Here is a 21,325-nt window from a genome sequence, read left to right as displayed (position 1 = left end):
ACCTGTGAAGCAAAATACTTGGAAATCTCCTGCCACTGATTAATGTAAGGGCTTGAGAAGGTGTGCACATCAGAAATGTATCTGCTTTAGCTCTCCTTAGCTCTTCAGTGGGTGACATTTAGTAAGATCAGATTAGCATCACTTGTCCTTTCAATTATGTGTAGCACTGAGTGGAAATGAAGAAAAATCTTTTTCTAGAAAGCTCAGTACGTGGGAACGTTATTTAAGAGTAAGTGACCTTTATGTAAGGACTATGAAATTCCTTTTTTCTTTAAATAAAGTATCAGTTGTGACTTCATTTCCTAATTGTGGTAATGTCAAGAAAATCATGTAAATCAAATTGCACTGTTTTCCGAAATACTACGGATTTTTCCTCTCTGTGGAACAAAGGAACCTAATTAATGTTTTTGGGGTTTTTCTTCTGTGGCAGTAATTAGTCTGTAGTTGTTCCTACACCTAATTATACCTCTCAGTGTCTTAAAATGCTTACAATATCCAGTCTGAAAGAGAATTAGCAAGTACATTTTTAGTGGGTCATTTATCAGTTGCGTGTGTTTCTTTTAGACAACTGTATGTTGCAGCTAAGTTCTGTGATTTTTGTGTTTGTACAGAAATTTGAACAAATATGTATATAATTACATTTTAAGGGAGAGTCATGGGTGGGGTTGGCTAAGAAGCAACCTAAGCATATATATCATTGATAATTCTCCCACACTTCCATAGTCTTCACCCAGTGGTACTGGAAACCTTTTCTCCCCAAGCATGTTGAAATGTTATATAGGGGAGAAAACTGTTTCCCCTCCTGCCAGCACAATTTCTGTGACCTGGTTATTCCTTGAAGAAGTACAACAAACAGCAGAGAACATACAGATGAAATGAAGGTGGTCTGTCACAGTGTCCACTGCAGGTCCCCTGGCTGGAGAAGTGGAGTATCATCTCAGATTTGGTCTAAGCCTTTGCAGAATGATAGTGCCAAGTACGGTTCCCATGTGTTGGGAAGTAGTTGAATGAATGAGCCTCAGCATGTATGTTTGCTCTGTATTAATGTCAAGGAAGGTAGAATAGAAGCACAGAGAGATCAGTTGCTAAATGAGATGCCCTTGTCTGATGACTGGCATCATCGTTCCCTGGTTATTGCAAGTTTCAAGCAGTCTAATTAAAGAATTGTTTACACTCATGGTTTGATCAAGACAATTTACACCCATTTTAGCAGCAATTACTGATATGTTTCAGTCCTACTGGCTTGTGAAATTCTATTAAATATAAAATTAGGTAAGTTAACATATCCTTGCAAAAACCTGCAGGAAAAATCATTTTCATATTGGGTAAAATAAAGTGATAAAAGGAAATTACGAATGAGCACCAAGACAAATGGCATGCTACAGTTTACTGTGCAAGCGTGGGTAGATAGAAAATTAGCATTCAGAAAAGTTTTCCAGGTAGTTTCTCCTCATACTGCTGCATTGTGTAGGTGAGTATTGCTATTAACAATAATGGCATTTGTATTAAGGGTATTCTGATCCTGTACTTGGGGCTTTGCAATGAGGGCTGTGCAAATGAAAAAGAAGAGGGAGAACTGTTCCAAGTGTCAGATGGTTAATTTGTTTATACATTTCAACTTTGTTCCTAGAAACAGGAGTAAACGCTTTTAGAAGATATGAGTATGTATGTGTGTCATGTGATAAAACCACATTAAATGTTTGATATGACATGATTCAGCTGTTAGTAATGAAGTAAGACATGGAATTAGATGCTATTCCTTAAGTATTTTCAAGGAATCCCTGGTTTTGGTGAGAAATAAAATTTTCTCTTGCATTTTGGTCTGTGTACATCTGCAGGTACTTCAGGCGTCGTGGATAACTGAATATTTCAGACAGAAGATCATAAATAAGAGCAGCATCTAGACCCAAGGTTGTCACTGTAGTGAAAGCTACTTTCTGCACATCTGCAGCAGCCTCATAAGAAAAATAATGCTTTCCTTAGAGTAATAACTGTTTAATCCCTAAAGTGGTAATTGGAGTTCAGCTTAGTGCAACAGGATCACGTTGACCAGTTTTTCAAGAGCACATTTTAGGTTCCAGCTTCACTTTGCTGATGATGGTGAACTCATGACTGAGTTTGGCTTCCTTCATGAGCTTTGCCAAACAGATTACTGAGGCTGTCACGTCAGTAGCTGAATGAACACGATGTGCTGAATGAGTTTCATTTTAAGGTCCATAAACACTGTTAGTTGCTGCCATACTGGGAAAGTGGATGTGGTGCTGCACAAGGAAGATAAACACATGTAGGGCTGTAAGAACATTAGTTTGCTACTGCTGAACTATGTTTGTTCTCTTTTGGTCTTAGCTTTAAGTCCTCTCTTATTTATATCTATGTTGCCTATTAACACATTGCCATTGCAAGCCAGGTGCTGGTGGCTGCCTAGTCATCTACTTCTTCCTGACTGTGTAGTTTCAACAGGCCGTTGGATGCTCTTTGTAATTTTTCCCAGATCTTTCAGTCAAATGCTGTTAATTCCCATTTAAGTTGTTCTCAGTATTGTCCCTCCTGTCTGTTCCTTGGCCCCAGATGTGGCTGCACACGGGAATCATCTGTCAGGCACTTTGCTGATCTGTCTTCCATTCCTCCTGAGTGTACCCAGGTGCTTCTTCCAAAAAAAGCAATTTTTCTTGCTATGGAGGAGCTTCTGTAGGCTGAAATACTTCCATTCTCAGTTATTTCAGGCATCTGACAAGTTACTATCTGTTGTAAATAGGGGTTACAAACTCAAATTCAGCACCAGATGAAAGATGATCTAGTAGAAACAAGCTAAAAATCGATTTTTGGCTGAAGTACCCTTTGTCTGCCTGCAGATGTGCTATGTAATTTAGTGAAGAAAACCAAACTCTTCCCGTCTGACTTATCACTTCTCATTTTCCATTCTCCACTTTTGCTTTTTTAAGGAAGGAAATGTCTCCTTCACTAGTCCTGTTGTTATTATTATTCCTAGAAACAAAAATCATATTGACAGTGGTGAGCATACAGTATTACGCAGATTATATATAATATAATAAAAATAATATACTATAATGTAGGTATCTTCTAGAAAGCAGATCTTCAGGTCAAAGGGGTAAGTGCATCCTATCTCTTTGGTCCCCACCTCATGTTAGAACTGGAAGCCAGGGTTGGGAGAGGTTGTAGGAGCCCAAAACTCTTGAGGGGAACTCTTGTCATGTGTTTGGCTTCCCTCAACATCTGCCTGCAAAAAGAGATCCCAAAGAGTGGCTTGAAAAGGTGCCCTAAAGCTGAAAAGATCAGGTCAGCCTGGTGCTGGTCAAAGGAGCAGTGATGGATGTGGGGATGCTGCAGATGTGAAGCTTTTCTCTTTGAGCTGAATGTTTTAAAATGCAGTGGAAATGAAAAAAAAAAAGTGTGCAGTGATTTACTCCTGTATCTCTGAATTAGATGGGTTTGGTCTGAAGCTTTGCTTTCCTTGGTGCCACCTGTAATACAGGGAGCTGCTGGTGGGGAGAGAAAATCACAGAAGTCAGTGAGTGTTTGATAAAATTCTTTAACCAAATTAGAGGAATAGTCTAAGAAAGCAGGTGAGGGCTGTAAATGTGCAGATAACATAGTGTTGCATGAGTAATATTAAAGGAGATGTTGGCTTGTGGAATGCTTGTACTTTAGTTTCTAATTAGGCAGTTTCCCTTTTATCCTGGTGTGAGGCCTCAGGTTGCCAGGTTGGACTGGTACTGTATTAATGATTCCTCTCCAGCCAAAATTGTGGCAGATGGCTACATTTTTTGGGAGGCAGTAACAGAACCAGTTCAGGTGGCTATTTCAGCCTTTGTGCCTCAGCTCAAGATTGCCATCTTACTTAGTGCTGTATGGTAGAATTTCTTTCAAATTCTTGTAAGAACCAGTGGGTTACTAAAATATAAACAAACCCCAAGAGTTTGAAAGGGAACCTGCTGATTAAAATGTGCTGGGAACTAATGAGCAGAGGTAGAGCGAGTACATTCATATTGTTCTGCTCAACTGGAAGCGACTAAAGTGGAGGAAACAAAATAGCTGCAACATGTAAAACATTTCCAAGAAGATCTTCACTGAGAATAAAAAGGTATTGATGAAAAACTAACAGGAGTGGTGTCTCCCTAACAATCGTTGTAGGACATCATGTTCTCTCTGCTGTGAGCAGGTAAATGAATAATCCATGACCAACGTGAGAATGTCTGGGAAGGGAGAATTGGGATCAGCCGAGTGAGATGAGGGGAAGTAGCCACTGGAGAGTGTCTCCATCCCTGGAGAAAGTTGCTTTCTTTTCAATATCCACTGTTAATTTGGTGGAGAGGAGAGGCAACACCACAGCATAGTAAATTAGAATAATTCAGATTTAATATGGATCGTGCAAACTTAAAAAACCAACAAAAACAAACAGCTGTACTGAGAATGCCATTAACCCACAGAGGCAGTGTGTTTTCGAAGGCAAGGTACCAGTTAAGGTATGTAGCCTTCTGTCTTTTAAATTCGGCTGGGCAAACTGGTGAGAGGGAGATAAAGAATGTGGGAGCTTTTCCATACACAGATTAAGTCAGCTTTTAAATGCATAAGAGATTAAATCCTTGCAAAACAACCTCAAAGCTGATTTGTTCTTAAGAAAATGTATGGAACGAGGCCTGGATGAAGCACAGTGAACAACGTCAGACTTGCCAAGAAGACAAAGGTGTACAGAGCTCATGTTTAAATGCGCTTTTTAAATTAGATTTAAATCTGAATCCCTATATTTAAAAAATGAAATTGCAATAATATGAAGAAATCTTACCTTTGATAGCTTTTAATGTATGGAGACATTAAAATGTATAGCCACCTACATCAATTAACTACACTATTTTAAAAATAACAGGAATAATCCTGGAGGATTATGAAGTGCCTACTTCAAACATGAGGAAAATACTACCTTATCATCAAAAAATCACTAGTGTTTTGAAGTTAGGGTTTCATCTTCATTATGTATCTTACATCATGGTCTGCATCTTCAAACACAATTACAGAGCATTAGTGTCATAGTAAAGCCCAATAGCAATTGAATTTGACCTAGTAATCAGCCTTTCTTCTTTCAAAATTGGAAGCCCTCTTTCCTCGAGTATGGTTGAATCTCAGAAGTTTTAGTGTGCTTCTACTACAGTCTTGTCATGCAAGCTTTTCCATAGTTTTTGCTTTCCTTACAGATGTTTTTTTGAGATAGAGAAGTAAAAATGAGGGGACATGGGAACTAGATGGGAGTATTAGTATTAACTGAACTGGGAGGATTAGTCCCATTCCCAAATGACAGGAGGAGCTCAAGTGTTTTTCCAGATCACTTCCTCAGTGTTATGAAACCTTAATCATATCCAAAAGGTGAAAATGTAATTTGAGGACTAAGTCCTTGGTATCAACCATATAAATGTCTATCAGTGTACCTTAAGTCCAGCCTGGGGTAAGGAACTGCTTCTCTGTTAGCTGGTAGGGAATATTTATCCTCCCTTGCTTACCTAACTCTGCTGATGATTACAAAGAGGTCTTTATTCTAAAATATGCATTGCATCTTTTTTGCTATCTGTTGCCCTTGGATCAGGCTTGGGGACAAGTCTCTGCATTTCTGAGACTACTGCAGTGGTTTCTGAGGCAGCTGCCTGATTGAGCTGCAAGAAGTGGAGAGGGAGAGCAGTCTTGTATCCTCAGTCTTAATGCTGTCCTAAGTAGATGAGCAAATTTTGTTCCATGAGAACAGGTTTGTGTCAGTCTTGTGAAACTGTGCTGTGGCTGCTTATGTGAGCCTCAGAAATGTGGGCTGGCAAGTAGTTCTTAAACTGTAGAAATGTAAGAATATAAAAACCTATTTCTTCTTTGAAAATTGGCTCTAAACTCTCCTCTCAAAAACTTGTGGGCATAGATCTTTGATTTCTAATCAAGATGTGGGGCTCTCTAAAACTCAGTGGGGTTAGTAAGTCATGTTAGTCCTCAGAGAACATTTCCAGTAATTTGAATTACCAGAACATGTCCTTTTACTACAGATGATTCTTGTCATCTCTGTTTGTACTTGCGTGGATTGCAATCATAATGTAATACAAATTGATTTCTGTCCCTGAGAGATAATGAGAGACCCAGTTTCTTTGAAATGCTCAAATTGGTTATACTCTGTGTCTCGTGCAAAGCCAAAGGATAAAGCTAGCACCTAGATAGGGAGGTCAAAAATCTCTCTTGGCTTCCTGGTGATTTAAAATCTGCTGAAATGGTTAAGATATTTGAATGTGTACTAAATGATAAAAAAAAAGTGATCCTACACAACAAATTTTATGTTCCCCAAGTTCAGGGCTATTGCGTGCACAGACGTTGTTCCCACTGGAGGCTGAGTGGATGGATGCACAGCCTAAGTTCTTCTTCTTTATTTATTTTCATCTCTATTCTGCTCAGCACCTGGGAGTCAGGGTCTTGCCTAGAAATTGCTGGCTAACATGCAGCTGTTATTGAAAAACATCTGAGCAGAGCGATGAAAGATAAAGTCAGATTCTCCTTAGTAACTGTACATTTATTTTTATAAGATTAGGTGACATTGGTTTTGTTCTGTATTATATTGTTGGACGAGTTTGTGCACGCTCATGTTTAGTTTTGTCAGTGGAAGTGTTTTGGAAGTCACTTCCTTAGTGTGGTGTGGTCTTCTCAGCCTGCTCTCGAGCAGAGCTGTCCGTGTGGGCCTGCCCAGCACTCCCAGGCTGGCATCCTTTTCCATGCTCCGTATCTCCCTCCTTATAATTATGCTTACCCTGTGACTTCTCACTCATAGGCCACCATGTGTTCTGTCTGAACCTGTTTCTGTCCCTGCTCTTTGACTGGCTTCCGTCTGTGAGCTCTTCAGAACTGAGAAGTGTGTAACATGTTACAAACATATTAACAGTCTGTCCATTCTAATTTTAAATAGGATTACTCTGGCTTAAGATGGCACAGATGAGCATAAGATGTGTTTTTTTTATCTTAAGGTGCAAATAAAATCCAAAACCATAAGAGTCAACATATTAATCTTGTTTTAGTGGTAGTTTTAAACCAGCAGCACACACAGTCTATTGTAACAGAACACAGGTTCAATCCTTTTTGATTCCTAGGTAGTAGGAAGTCCATTGGCAGATATTCTTCCTGGTAATTCATATAATCATTTTACAAGGTTATAGTAGTTGCAAAAGGGACAATGAGCTTCTGCTTTCCCCAACCTCCTCGTCATTGTTAGTGTGTTAATAAGGTGACATTTTTATACCGGCCTTTAACAGCTCTGCAGAGCACGTGGTGCCACTTTTCACAAGATGGATACTTTGAGCTGATAAATGTAATAACCAGGAATGTCAGTGCCACTCCAGTGTAAACACATGTTCTCATTTTTATTGTTTCAGGTTTATCCCAATTTATAGGGGACCAAGTCATACGTACAAGATACAAAGGCTGACAGAGTCCACTTGTTACTCGTTCAGAATACAGGCAGTAAATGATGCTGGGGAGGGACCTTTCTCAGAAATCTGTACCTTCTGCACAACTAAGTCAGTCCCACCTGCAATCAAAGGTATGTAGCAGATTTTTTTACATATATGTACATAACATGTAAATATTTATGTAATTGTTAAGTATGCAGTGAGTTTGTAAGGGTTACCACAATAACATGTGAAGAATCAGTTTGTGCTGCTTGTAGGTTTCTGTGAATTCTGAAGTTATGGTGAGAAGCTAAATTATCACCAAAAAATCGCATAAACAATATAAATGTTATGTAAACCACTGCTGTTATACATAAACTGTTAAAATGATACTGCTAACAATGTTTGCTAGGGGATTGCTCTGGATTACAGCAGCACTTATACAAAGGATCTAACAGCTGTAGTGTATATGTGTACCTACCAACTTCAGCTTTAATAAAGTTTAATGTTTTTAGTTGCGTAGGTGATGTCTAACAGAACTTTAGGGTTTGTTTTTCCTTTAACACATAAAATTAATTATGATATTTCACCTATAGAGCATTAGAATTAGAACTCAGTATGTGTTCCACTAGAAGAACTAAAGGCCTAATTAAATGAAGTTTTATAATGAAATGTCTTTTGCTCTGCGTAAATTTTGTCCTAAGTAATTATGCTCCTTCTGAGGAGGAGGAAGGAAGGAGCAAAACTAAAAACAGTACAAAACACAGTAAAAGATGTTTCATTATAAAACTTCATGTAACTAAGGCCTTGAGTTCTAGACCTAATTAGGCCGCCTTTTCCCTGTTACGAAGGCAGTGGGTTCACTGTATGGGCCGTCAGATCAGCTGAGCTGAAATCAGGTGCACTCCTTTTCCTGGGTGCTTAAGTTTCCCTGTCAAGTCATGTCATTTACTGTGAGAAACAGCAACTGTCAGTTTGTCAGAGAGGTTTTGTTTGCTGCTCTGCGCTTAAAATCTGGCTTTGGTGATTTTGACACCTTTTGTAACCAAAGATGTAGAGAGGGCAGAGCACTGCAGGGGTGTATTTCCCTGCTCCCTAGGTTAGCTGCTCTGAGTCACCCCCAGAAAGAACAATGTTCTCAAGCAAAAAATATCTGTGTGATTGAGGGTACAGATATTTAGCCAGGGGTGAATTATCCCAATTCACACCATTACACAGGTGTAAGATGTGCTGCCAGCCAAGGGAACAGAGCTCATGCTGGATGACCCAGGGCAGGTGCATCTGCAGCACTAAGTGGATAAAACCAGCCCAACGATGCTGGCATGCACTGTAGTCACACTTGCATTTTGTTGGATAATAATCAATTTTATTCAATTCACCTCACCTAGGTTTTTGTTTTAAACTCTCTGCCTGCCTATTGAGTTCCTGTTAAATATGACTCACACCCTCGGCTGAATATCAAGCGGTAAAATATGGTGCAAATAGCAGGTCGTGTGTAGGCTGGGACCTTGGGTACCTGACAGAATACTGGCTGTAACAGAGAAAAGGGCACAACAAAAACTGTGCTAGTGAACACTGCTGAGGGGAGGTGATGCTGCAGGGAGGAGAGATCTGATGAGGCAAGATGGTGATGTTGATTTCCTTATGTGTTCAGGGCAATACAGAGGAATTTATGTGATAAACTTAGTTCAGTTTTTCATCTCTCAGAAGCAAATGTTTATTCTCCTCTAAAGTCTCCTAATTACTCATTTAGTGATGCCAACCCCAGAATAGCATTGTTGTTAATGGCAGTGTTTTGTAAGTGTCAGACAAAAATCTGCATGTATTGGGGTGAGGGATGGAAGGAGGAGGAAAAATAATTGAGAATGTTGTTGTCAGCTGAGATGAAGGCGTCTATTATCAGTCTCTCAACACTGGCAGATGTGCAGAGGGAAGTAAATGGATATTGATTACATTTGGGTCCTCATATGATTCATGTGTTCCTCTTGGGTAGTAACAAATCAGTCTAAAATTCATCTAATGTATGCAGCAGCATTTGTTTCTTTGATAGACCCTCCTGTTGTCTGTTTTCGTAGGGTTGGGGCTCTAGATTGCCTTTAACAAGCTCGTGTCCTTGCACGTGCACATGTTAACCATCTGCTAAAGTGTTCAGTGCTCTTGTTTCTCCCAGTTTCATTCTTTTTTTTGGTATTGTGCTTGCTTCCTCTACCTGATCAAGAGGTTGGTGGACCCTGGATGCCGTTGCAGTTTTTTGGTGCCTTCCAGTGGCAGATGCTTAGTTGTACACATAAACACACTGCCACTGCCAGTGCTCTGCTCAGCTCACCTGTGAGCTTGCCCTTGGGTTTTTTTGGCTTTCAGCTGGTGAGAGATCCTTTCCCAAGGACAGCAGCCTTGTGACAGCTGGCAAATGGAATTTCTCTGGAGTTCTAGTGAAAGCATTAGTCTAAGTCTGGCTAGAAATAGCAGGTCTTATCATCTGGGTGTCAGGCTCAGAGTTACATACAGCTCTAAGTTTTTTAAATTGTGCTTGTGATTTTGCTTCCTAGGCTTGACTTAATAATTTTCTGCATTAAGAGATTTAGCCTCCCTTCTCACATTCCTTCTATTTTTCCTGAATGAAATGTTTGATATTATTCCTCTCTTTCAATGACATGTAGCATGGGAGGAATGTGCAGTGTCTCCGCTGGCACAGGTGGTTGCTCAGAACTTCACGAAATTGCTGCTTTTATGAATGCCTGTGCAATTTGTATGTTGGCTTCTGCTTTGAAAAGATCAGTGCACAGCATTGCAACTGAGTTTTAAAAGTTCAAAGTTTTCTATTGCATCCCATCCCCTCTCTCTACTGGCTCACACAGATCAGAGATGATCTGAGAGCTCTCTGCCCTTCTGCAGAAGGGATCTGGGTCCTATAATAAACTTCTTACAAGCTTGTTAATCAGCTCTAAATTTCACCCAGTTTTCTGTGGATAGTGTTTATTTTTGTTTAATACCACAGGAATCCTGAACTGCTTCATCAGGCAAGACTGCCCTGAAATAAATGAGCCTTTTGAGTGACTTAAATTTTATTTCTTTGATCCAGTGGTGATGGCAGTTTGATTTTTTTGGCCACATAAAGACAGTACAGATTATGTGCTACTTACCCCTGTGATGTCCCAAAGTTCCCTTTTTAAAATGTTCTGGTAAATATTACAGTGCTCATAAAATGAATAAGATTTCAGTGCAGTCTTTATATTAAATGTTAACGTATTTCATTTTGTTGCAGCCCCTCGAGTGACACAGCTGGGAGGAAACTCCTGTGAAATTACTTGGGAAATGGTCCCACCCATGAAGGGAGATCCTGTTGGTTATATTCTGCAGGTACTGGTTGGAAGAGAGTCTGAATACAAGCAGGTAGGGAAATGGTCTGGGTTTAATGTTGCTAAATTGATGTCAACGGAAATGGTTTTGAAAAATTGCTGTGCTGCTTCTTTGTATTTGGTGATGTGTCAGGTGCACTTTGGTAAAGGCTGAGTCAAAATTAAGGGCTGTAATAGGTTGTTTTGTCCCCTAAGGGAGTATATAGAACATCATTATCTTATTGGAGTGATTCGAGCTCTCTCTATAGTTAACCACTATTTTTAACTGAACTAACCTTTGAGAAGTTACAGTTCTCTCCACCCAGGCTTGCTTCTGAGCTTACTGGCGTTAACCATTATCTGAAGATGAGATGAAGCAGGTAGATTAATTCCTCCTTCACTAAGCCCATTTTAAGATCATCTGTCAAGGATTTCAGTCAAGTGCACAACTTGAAAGTGGTTTGTTCATCTGTCCCATTCTGGTCTAAGGTTTCGATACACAGTTGTGTAAGTGCTGTATATCCTTCCTGGCACTGTGGAAACAAAGGGAATGAAGTACAGCTCATCCTTCTTTTCTTGCCTGTCTTCATTAGAGCTCGCAAGTGGACACTTCCCCAGAGCAGCAGTTCAGAACAGCTCATTCACAGCTAGACCTTTTGTTTCATCTGTCACACCTCTGACTGTGTGATTTGTAGTGCACTTCATCTGTGCCCTATCTGTTTCCTGTGCTTTCTTTCACTGTCATGCGGATTCCAATTAAGTCCAAACTAGGGAATGAGATAAGCTAAACTTTCAATTAAACCCTTAAAAATATGTGTAAGGTAGTACTTTATTTGCAACTATGTCTTTGTTCCTCTTCAGCCTGTTTTTGAGTGTTACTGAGAATTAATGAGTTATCAAAAATAACATTAAAAATGCTGGACAATTCATGGGGGTGGTAAAGATTCAGAACCTGACTTGTTTTTGTTAGGAAATATTTTTGGTGCTGGTGTAGATAATAAAACCTCTCTGTACTGCCTTGGCCTCGTGATGTCAGTGGCAAGTGGACTCATTTACTGTTGCCTGATGTACAAAGTGGCCTTGATGTAACCTCCACACACAGCTTTAGTAAACGTAAGTCCAGTGTTTAAAACATTCTGGATGTCCTCGGGGAGAACTGGGCATGGCTTCATGTTCCTTGGAGGTGGGTGATGGCTTAATCTGCACAGTCAAGAACTTGTGGTGTGGAAAAAAAAAAACCCCAGCAGTAAAGGGAATAAAACATACTTTCATGGTCTTCTTATGCTGAAGGTCTTAATTTCTCATGAGGCATGAACCTGATGAGGGGTTTTTGCATGAGTTGGCACAAAGTAACTCACTGGCAGAAGCTCCTGGCTGGGATGCTCAAAGCTGCCACCAGGACTTGTGTAGTTGGGCTGCCTGATACCCAGCCACGGGAAAGAGGGAGAGTTCACTATTTCACCTTCTCACAAATCAGTTTTGCCCATCAGAATGTTTCATTTTCAGCACGAATGTGGGTGGTGCCTCAGCAGTGGGGCACATCACTGACTGTCCATGGGTTGAGCTGCAGAGGCTGTGAGCACACTCTGAGCTCCCGTTTTGTGCAAAGGAGATAAAATATGTAAATATCTTTGAGTGATTTTCTGACTAGTACATTTCACTTCACCTCTGGCATGCCTGTGATCACCTGCTACTATTTAACTGAAAAGCAGTGTGATTGATATGTTCATTAATGTTAGTGATACGTTAATTACCTTTAAAGTGCAAGTCGTAAATTTATTTTTAAATATATTTTGTTCCCTGCAAGTGACATATATATTTTGCATATGTATCTTAAGGGGCATATTATATTTAAAATGTTTTGCAAATTGTTTTGAAGGGTTGCACAAATGAAAAATAATTGTAGATTTTTCAGGCTATTAATGGAAATAAAGGAATGAAAGGAAGCTATTCCTTTCCCTACTGCAGGATTAGCCACTGACATGCTAAACTACACTAAAGCTGTAGTTTCCCTCTAGATCATTTCCTCTGTACTCCAATGTTTGCAGCCCTCCACTGCCCAAAAGCTGCTGGTTTTCCACCATTTGACTTGCAGAGGTGATACTAAAGTACTTAAAAGCCCTTTTTTTCAGACTGGGACTATAACCATCCCTACCCTTTTCTGGGAGAACATTATTTGTAAATATTTCTCTGCTGAGAATTATCTGAAGAACTGGATTTACAGGAACTAAACAGATAATATTTTAGCTCCCTGAAAAGTGTATTTAAAGAAATACTGAACTGCTTCTTTTCCCGTTTCTCACGTGATGTGTTCCTCTTTGTGTATTTGTATGCTTTATCTATTCAGATAATTTTAAAGAAGTAATAGCATACAATTCTTTTTAGGAAATCAAATCTTCCTTGTTTACGAATCAGGATGTAAACCGCAGCAGATTCCAGGAATCACTGGCCTGGATTTGTTTTTCTGTTTCTTGCACCTTTATCTGGCAAAGCTTAGTCAGAATTTAGTTTCAAATTGTGTTAAATAGGTTTGCTTAGTTTTAATCCAGAGTTAGGGAAGTGGGCTGGGCTGGGTAGCAGTTGCAGAGCTGGAGCTGGGGATAGTGGTTGTAATGCCCAGCAGCCCAAGGTTTAGTTTCCCAGTTGAGCAGCTCTGGGACTGCAAACACCCAGGAACCAGCTCCTCATCAGAACTGACCATGGGAAATGAGAGCTGAGCTTTTTAAAACTTCCTTAGCCTTAAATTGTTTGCCAGTGAGGCAAAATGTTCTATCTTTGAAATTTCCAAGAATTTGGAGGCAGTGGTGTTTCATCAGCTTCTGCCTCATCTTTTCTGGGAGAAAACTGTTCCCAAATGCTTTCCAAAAGAAGAAAAGGTAAGGGTAGGATACACTGGGTGTGTGAAAATTCCCGAGCAGTGCAGTGGGAAGCCTGCTCAGGCCTGCACCAAGGTTGGGTGCCTGCAAGAGCCCGGTTGGTCTTACCAAGCTCTCACTTCTATTATTGTTTTTTCTTTGGTTTGTAGACACACAATGTCTGGAATGCTTTGGTGAACTGTTTATTTGTGTAAAGCTCTAAAAATTGGGTTTCCTTCTCTATTTTCCATAGTAAAGTACAAGGCACTTGTACTGGTTGTGTGCCAAAATACAGCAGACTTGTACAGCACCTGTTGGCATTTAGTGTTTAGTGCTACTTGCACTGAGTATTTTCTCTGCCTCCTGGTGCTAGTTTTGTGTCATGAGATGAAGCAAATAATTTCCTTCCTTTAGGGTTTTTCAGTGCAGATGACCTCCTGGCAGGTGGTCTGAGGGACTCTGGTTTCTCTGTTCAGGAGACGAGGCTGTCCACACAACTCTGAAGGGTTTTATGAGCATCTCAGCAGTGGAGTGAGTGAAGCTGATGTTGAGTTTGAATGAAATAATAAGCCAGTTTCTTAAAGAGAAATCTGTTAGGTACTTTAGAAGAAGTTAGACCTATCAAGTGGACATGCTTTCAACATAGATTGAAACCCATCCCTGGAAGTGTTCAAGGCCAGGTTGGACAGAGCTTAGAGCAACCTGGTCTAGTGGAAGGTGTCCCTGCCCATGGCAGGGGGTTGGAACAAGATGAGCTTTAAGGTCCCTTCCAACACAAACCATTCTATGATTATTTGTCTTCTTATCACCATACAAAATAGCCTCTTATTAATTACTAAATACACTGGTCATTGCAGTGGGATGCAACAACCAGGTAAGATTATCTTGCACTTTCCGTTGTGTTGCTTATAAGGCAATTATGGCTGTCATTGTTATTATTTGGAAAAGATGGAGGGAGGGTTGGAATTATTTAATGAGATCAGTGAAATTGAGAAACACTTGCCTGCAGGAATTCTCTGAGCTGTTTAGCTTGGATCAGTAGGATCAAATGCCATAAGAGGCTTCAGCAGCAGTTTATTACTTGTGATGATATTTTCATTGAGGGAACCAGGCAAAAAGCTCATCACGTTTTTATTATATTCTCAAGTGCCTAAACAGAAAAGCTGTTTTTAGGAACTGATAGTGATAAATTGGATAGGCACTTCACTTTGGCTTGTTGGCCAACAGAGCATAATGTGCTACATACAAAATACTATCGTGGTTTATAGAGTTATATTTGATGTCATATTTGTTTGGCAGATTTAAAGAACTTATTCATAATTGTCAATTGTTTATTCTGTTGTGTATGTGAAGTCCATTGACGGAGTGTAACAGTGTTCACAACCAAACGTGTCTGTGCTGAGGGCACCCTGTCGTGGCTCCAGGGTGCTGCTGCAGCTGGTGACAGAGGACACAGAGGTTGCTGTCAGAAGTGGATGACAGTTAAGCACAACAATTTTTCACTTGTCACTGAGAAAGGACATAGGTCCACTGTGCTAAGTACTCATCAAGCCACTGGAAGCAGGACAATTTCCACCACCTTCCTAGCACTAATGCAGGAAATGTTTTGTCTTTATCATTAGTGAATATTAATTCATGTATTCTATGCACTTTCAACTGTCTTTCAAACTTCCCTTAAAGGTACACTCTTCTCTCACTTGGCTATCTGGTCTTTTTCTGAGAAGTGCTGTTGAGTAGCTGGCTCAAGTGAACTTGGTCATCTGTGCTTGTTAGACTGTAATAAAGATACAGGTCTTTGATTTAGCCAAACTTGGCCTCCAGTTATGCTGGTATTCACCACCTTCACAGAACAAAACAAGTAAAAAACCAATTACTGGAAAGGGTTTTTTCAGTGTGAAGACAGCTTATGTATATTCCATCCCTAGTATTGGTTAAATGTTATTTATCAAGATTAGATTGTCAATTTTTTTTATTAAATGTCATTATTTGTATTTCACTGGATTTTTATTTTGGTTTAGAAGTGGTCATATTGGTTGCAAAGGCAAGTAGAGCTTCTCTGATTATATGTTTGGAAATGAAGTTAATAATTACTTATTTAGGAATAAGCTAAGAGTTAGCCACTTACAAGGTGCAGCACTGGTGATGGAGTAGGTGGAGGACACTTACCCTCAACAGGTGGGTGTTAGAAATGGAGTTGCCATTGGAAAACAGAGTGGTAGAAATGTTCTTGGGATGAGGCGTGCTTTGCAAATAGGTGTCCCAACCCTCACGTTATTTCTGTGGACTGCTACAGCACTTTCAGTTTTGTTTTCCCTGCAATTACTTTAACTTACTGACTCAGTTCTCACTGGCATTGGAAAGACAAACAAAGACAACAAGAAAGGCAGCAGTGCATAGGTGTGGCTACTCGCAGGGATTTATGGTATGAATTTGTTGTATTCCTATCACTTGACCTAGAGGGAAATTCCTGAAGATACTGAGGGTACTTGAGGAAAGTAACATTTATTTAAACATTGTTTCTTGATCGGTGCCTGGGGGCCAAGAAACATGAGCCAGTTGGAGGACTTTTGCTTCATCTGGAAACCCAGAGTCACCATCATTCAAACTGTATTGGGAAAAGCTGCAAAAGTTTAAAAGAAATGGGGAGAAAAAATGAAAGAAAAACCTTAACTTTGTCCCAGACCTTCTCAAGAAATCAGCAACCGGCTGTTTAACCAAGGGATGAGTCTCAGGGACAAGCAGGGCAGGAAACCTGGGCTCCTTAAGTGGTGTTTAGTTGAGCAGGTCTCCTTCCTCCTCTTTTCTTACTCCAGAGTAATGCACAGGAAGTCCTTTATGGGCTCAGGTCTAATTTCCCACTTGCTGCCCTCTTCTAAGATGAGTTCTTGCCTCTGGGAGGGCAGAGTGCTCTCAGCCGTCTGCTCCTGCACTGAGGAGAAGGGAAAATGAGCGGTGGAAGAAGTATCTGAAGTTCAAAGTAGTTTTTCTCCCAGCAGACACAGGCACTTTATGACACATTTTTCATTTCATCAAGTACCAGTTTCAACAACCCTCTGTTATATGAATAATTTGTTTTCAGAGTTTATGAATGTTTCCAGTGGTCTTTTTCCATTTACATCACCAGACTGTCTCAGATATTCAGTTCTCTCTCCTTTCTCATACTGTGACTTGTGCTCTGAGTCGTGCAGTACCTACGTTTGATTAACCTAAATATGTGATGGGTTTGGATTAGTAAAGAACCAAATAAAATGCAGTCAAGTGTAGCTTTTCCATACCTTAATAATATTTTATTATTTCCACCATTCTGAAAGTGTAATTTGTGGCAAGACTGCTGTTTATTGAGAGAAATGTGAGGGAAAATACATTAAAATAATGTCTGTAAGCAATTTTACAATTACACATTGAATGACTTGCAATAACCTTTGCAGGTTCTCTTTCTTTTGGGACCAGACATAGTTATTAAGTCTTAGACATGTTTTAGGCATAAAATCACATTTTAGGAGTACAGAAATATGTTTATTAGCACACCCACAAAAGATGAGTGTGTCTTATGATCGATGTGTTGTCTGAAGTGTTGTCTGTCCCTGTGTGCACCGATATTGTTGAACACTCCGTATTGAGATCTCCCATGGCTTGACATCTCTCACATAGTCCTCCACATGCCTCTGTTTTTCCAAAACCTGCGTTGACCTGGTGAATTCCTCCCCTTGAGAGCTCCCCGAGTGTTTCCTTGGAGACTTGACTGAACCTCCTGGCTCACATCCTTGTGAAATCCTACGTTATTACTTTTTTACGTTGTTTGATGCTACGGAAGTAGGAGGTTGTCTTGCTCTGCGTGTTTGACCGGGCTCCCTGTTCTGTTTTGAAGGTGTACAAGGGAGAAGAGACCACATTCCACATCTCAGGCCTTCAAGTGAACACAGACTATCGGTTTCGCGTCTGCGTCTGCCGCCGGTGCTTGGATACCTCACAGGAGCTCAGTGGACCTTTCAGCCCCTCCGTTGCCTTCGCGCTCCAGCGGAACGATATCGTGCTTGCGGGAGAAATGGGAAGCGTGGATGACCCCAAGCTGAAGAGCATGATTCCTACTGATGAACAGTTCGCAGCCCTCATCGTTCTCGGCTTCGCGAGTTTGTCGATTATATTCGCCTGTATATTACAATACTTCTTTATGAAGTAGAGAATTCAGTGGAAGTTTTGAGATACAAATTTAACTAATGCTACGCATTATAATCCACACATTTATTCAGATATTCCTTGTTTTTGTTTTTTTTTTTTTTTTACATCCTTTTGTTCTACCATACATTTTATATACTTCTCTTGTTTTTACAGTTCTAGCTTGAAGAAAGATAAATCAGTGTTTTGATGCACCTTTTTGAAATTCAAAACTAGGAAGTGGTCAAACTGGAGAAAAAAGCAAACCAGATACCAAAAGCAAGATTTTTTCCTTTTTCCTTCACAATTTCAAAATTGTCACCAATTTGCCTTTTCAACATTGTTTTGGGTTTTTTCACTGAAGTTCATACAGTCTCTTATTTTATCTTAACTATTTAGGAAATTTTAATCATGGGTCACTTTTTTTGTCTCTTCTTTTTCCTTCTAAACATTAGTCACAAGTGTGTATAGTGATGAGGCTAGAATACAGTGTTAGTCAAGTACCAGTTTTTCCTTGAACAGTATTAGCAATGTTGCCTAAGAATTATTCACTACATTTGCCCCAGTTTTTCAAGATAAAACCTAAGTTGTTGTTTTAACTGTTTAGTGGATTTAAATTGGAACGGTATCCTGCAGTCAAAAAACCTTTTTAGTTATCTGTTGTTTTTACAATTACAACACTATAAACTGCCTGTATAAGAAATCAAATAACCAAACTGCGTATAAATTATGAAGCATTATAGATTCTTTTTTACCATTTTGATTCCTAGCAGTAATTTTAAGAGGGCATTGTGCAATAGTTAGTTATTCCCATGTTCAGCTATTTAAAAGCTGCTTTAACTTGTCTGTTTGTCACTGTATATAACTATTCCTAATCTAATACTAGATATTATTCTATTATGTTCAGCCTGATTTATATGATTCAAGCTGGTGGCAGCTTACTGCCTCTACTGAATTAGGTGAGATTTACACTCAATGGAAGCAAACTTTACTGTCAGTTGATCTTTTATTATTATTATTATTATTATTATTTTTTGGAGGGGTATCCATTTTATGGAACTTTCTTGGAGGTATCAGAAATCACATCTGTTCGTTTTTAATACCTTAAATGGGTGTCATTGCTCTTCTTACCACGGGGCTAATTGAAATAACTTGGTACCTGGCAAAACTGAGATCAGAGTCCTGCAGAGGAACGGTGCCTGCTCTGATGGCAGTGTCCCCCCTCCTGCCTGCCCCTTCCCAGACACGTTTTAATTCATCGAGACACTAGATTTTTAACTCTTGAGTCATGGGGTTATTTATATTAAGTCAACATTGTGCGAGTACCTCAGGGACATAAATGAGCTGGAGGTGCAAATAGATTCCAAAAGGGTGCAACAGACACAGTGTATTTCCCTGCCTTTTGTTTTTGTATATTTTTGCTACTTGGTTTTGCTCTTGTCCTAGCTTTTTTTGTGCTCTGTCTCCATCGTCTAAGATTCAGTGTCCTGTACTAGCATTATATTCCCTTAACCAAAGTAATGGGGAAAAAACAACATTATTTTTGTTTTTAGGTTTATTTATACTATATACTGCATACAGTACTTTAAATACCAATTACAGTGCAATCTTTTTATTTATTGTAAAAAAATAAAAAATAAAAAGTGTACTTATGTACTAATCCCCCTCCCCACCCACCCCGTAGCATGTTACATTTTGTCTGTTTTATACTGTTGTACTTTAGGTCAACTTTTTACCTGGCAGCATTCCTAGTATTATTAATCTTCTTACATTTTCTTGTGTTTTTGAAGATGGGAGCATCTAGTACATTAAATGCCAAAAAAACCCATTATCAGTGATTCAGACGTTTACATGTATCCAAAAACATAATCATCTCTGGAAAGAAAGTGCTAAGATCAATGAATTATTCTGTGTGCCTCTCTAGATGTAGCAGATATTAGAAATGTTCTGTATTTTGTTATTGACTATAATTAGTTTAATTTAGCCTTGCAAACTAATGGCATTGAGCTAAATATATATATTTTTTTGTTTTTTTGCCAAAGTCATGGCTTGTCAAATTTATTTACATCTTATTTAAATTTATTTGTGATATGAAACTTTGTGACCTTGCATCTGTATTTTGTGAGCAAAGCATATACAGCTGTTTTCAGTGGAGGGGAGAAGAGTGTATTTTTTAAAACAATGAAAAGTCCGCTAGTTTGGAAACCCAAAAAGATTCCCTTTTTTTTTTATTTTTGGAGTATTGTTTGAGCAGTGCTGCTATGAAATCCGAGCTGGACACCTTTTTAAGAAATAAAAAAAAAACAAACTGCTTTAATAAAGATTAAGGATAAAAACCCACCTTGTTTTAGATGAGCAATTTTGAAAGGTTGAAATACAAATGAAACTAAAAGCAGTTGGCAGAAGTGTCAGGAAGAGCAATCAGTTACACTCAAAGCATTTCTGTCATTGCTGATATGTTTGGTCCCTTCTAACCACACGAACCAGAAGACCCAGCCCAAGCCTGAGGTTATTGGAGGCCGTGCACTGGAGGAGCTGGGACTGGCCCTGGAAGAGTTAATTTGACATTCTTTTAGTCTGTATATTCTGCCATAGTGATTGTCATATGATTGTCATTCACATAATAATGACAAAGTAAAGGATCACAGATGTCAGACCCTCCCCATTGCTGATGCCTTGTCCCTTCCCAAACATCCTCATGCCCTTGATCCAGCAATAGCAGGTGTTGGATCCCACCCTGGGGCTCTCTGCTCTCATGGAAATCACCACCAACAACGAAGGTAGAATGAAACACTAAATATTTGAAACCCTTAAGGAAGGAAAGAGATGTTTTTGTATTGTTCTGCCTTTTTCTTTATGAACTTGAAGTGTTTTCTAATCCTGTTTGTTGGCTCCAGTAGCTCAGTATTCAGTGTCACGATTGAGAAGTGCCCTAACTGAATGTGTATGAACCTTATCCTTGCACAGTTCTTTAAATTGAAAAAAAAAAAAATAAAATGTTTTTACCTCACTATGGGAACATACATTCCAAGCTTTTCAACTTTAAAAAAAAATAATCATAAGTTTTCTTGTATTGTAAATTTTAGACTATTTCATATGCATTATATTAAAACTGCCATATCAATTTTAATGTATAGATTTTGCAAATACTACACTATGTATGTAAGACTTAACTGTATCTGTAGTGTATATGTAATATATTTATGCCCAATAAATGTTTTAATTCTTTCTGATATTACCAGGAGTTACTTTAATTGAACACAGACCTTTGGGTCTACGTGGATCCTTCTGGCAGGTCAGTGCTGTTGTGCAGCCTGGAGCAGGGGTGGGAGCCCCACATTTACCTCAGAATGCTTCTGGTTTGTAATTGCAGTGATTTTGTGTTACTTGTGAAGCATAAGTTTATAGGAATAACCTTGAAGTCATGTGTTCTAATAACTTCTTTTAAATACTTTCCATGAAAAATTAAGGATTATAAAAATATACCTAGATTTTTTATCTCTTAGTAATTAAACACTTGAAATATCAGAGCTTTTAATTTATTAATTATGTACAACTA

The 21,325-nt window shown here is 39.2% G+C and overlaps 1 protein-coding gene across 2 annotated transcripts in view; it reads left to right on the top strand.

Annotated features, from left to right (window-relative positions):
* The window catches only part of FNDC3B (fibronectin type III domain containing 3B), a 191,305-nt gene extending 170,304 nt beyond the window's left edge, over positions 1-21,001 (top strand). For both annotated transcript variants that reach the window (XM_027724625.2, XM_027724627.2), the window contains exons 24-26: positions 7,404-7,570; positions 10,684-10,811; positions 17,480-21,001. In XM_027724625.2, coding sequence (XP_027580426.1) covers positions 7,404-7,570; positions 10,684-10,811; positions 17,480-17,791 — 607 coding nt within the window. In that variant the 3' untranslated portion in view covers positions 17,792-21,001. The remainder of the gene's footprint in view (positions 1-7,403; positions 7,571-10,683; positions 10,812-17,479) is intronic.
* Positions 21,002-21,325: the final 324 nt, after the last annotated feature.

This window comes from Pipra filicauda, unplaced genomic scaffold (assembly GCF_003945595.2).
Source record: "Pipra filicauda isolate LSUMZ 115617 unplaced genomic scaffold, ASM394559v2 scaffold9_size5747161_pilon, whole genome shotgun sequence".
Classification (NCBI taxonomy): Eukaryota; Metazoa; Chordata; class Aves; order Passeriformes; family Pipridae; genus Pipra; species Pipra filicauda.
The sequence above is the reverse complement of the archived record's forward strand: the minus strand, read 5'-3'. Positions and strand labels throughout refer to the sequence as shown.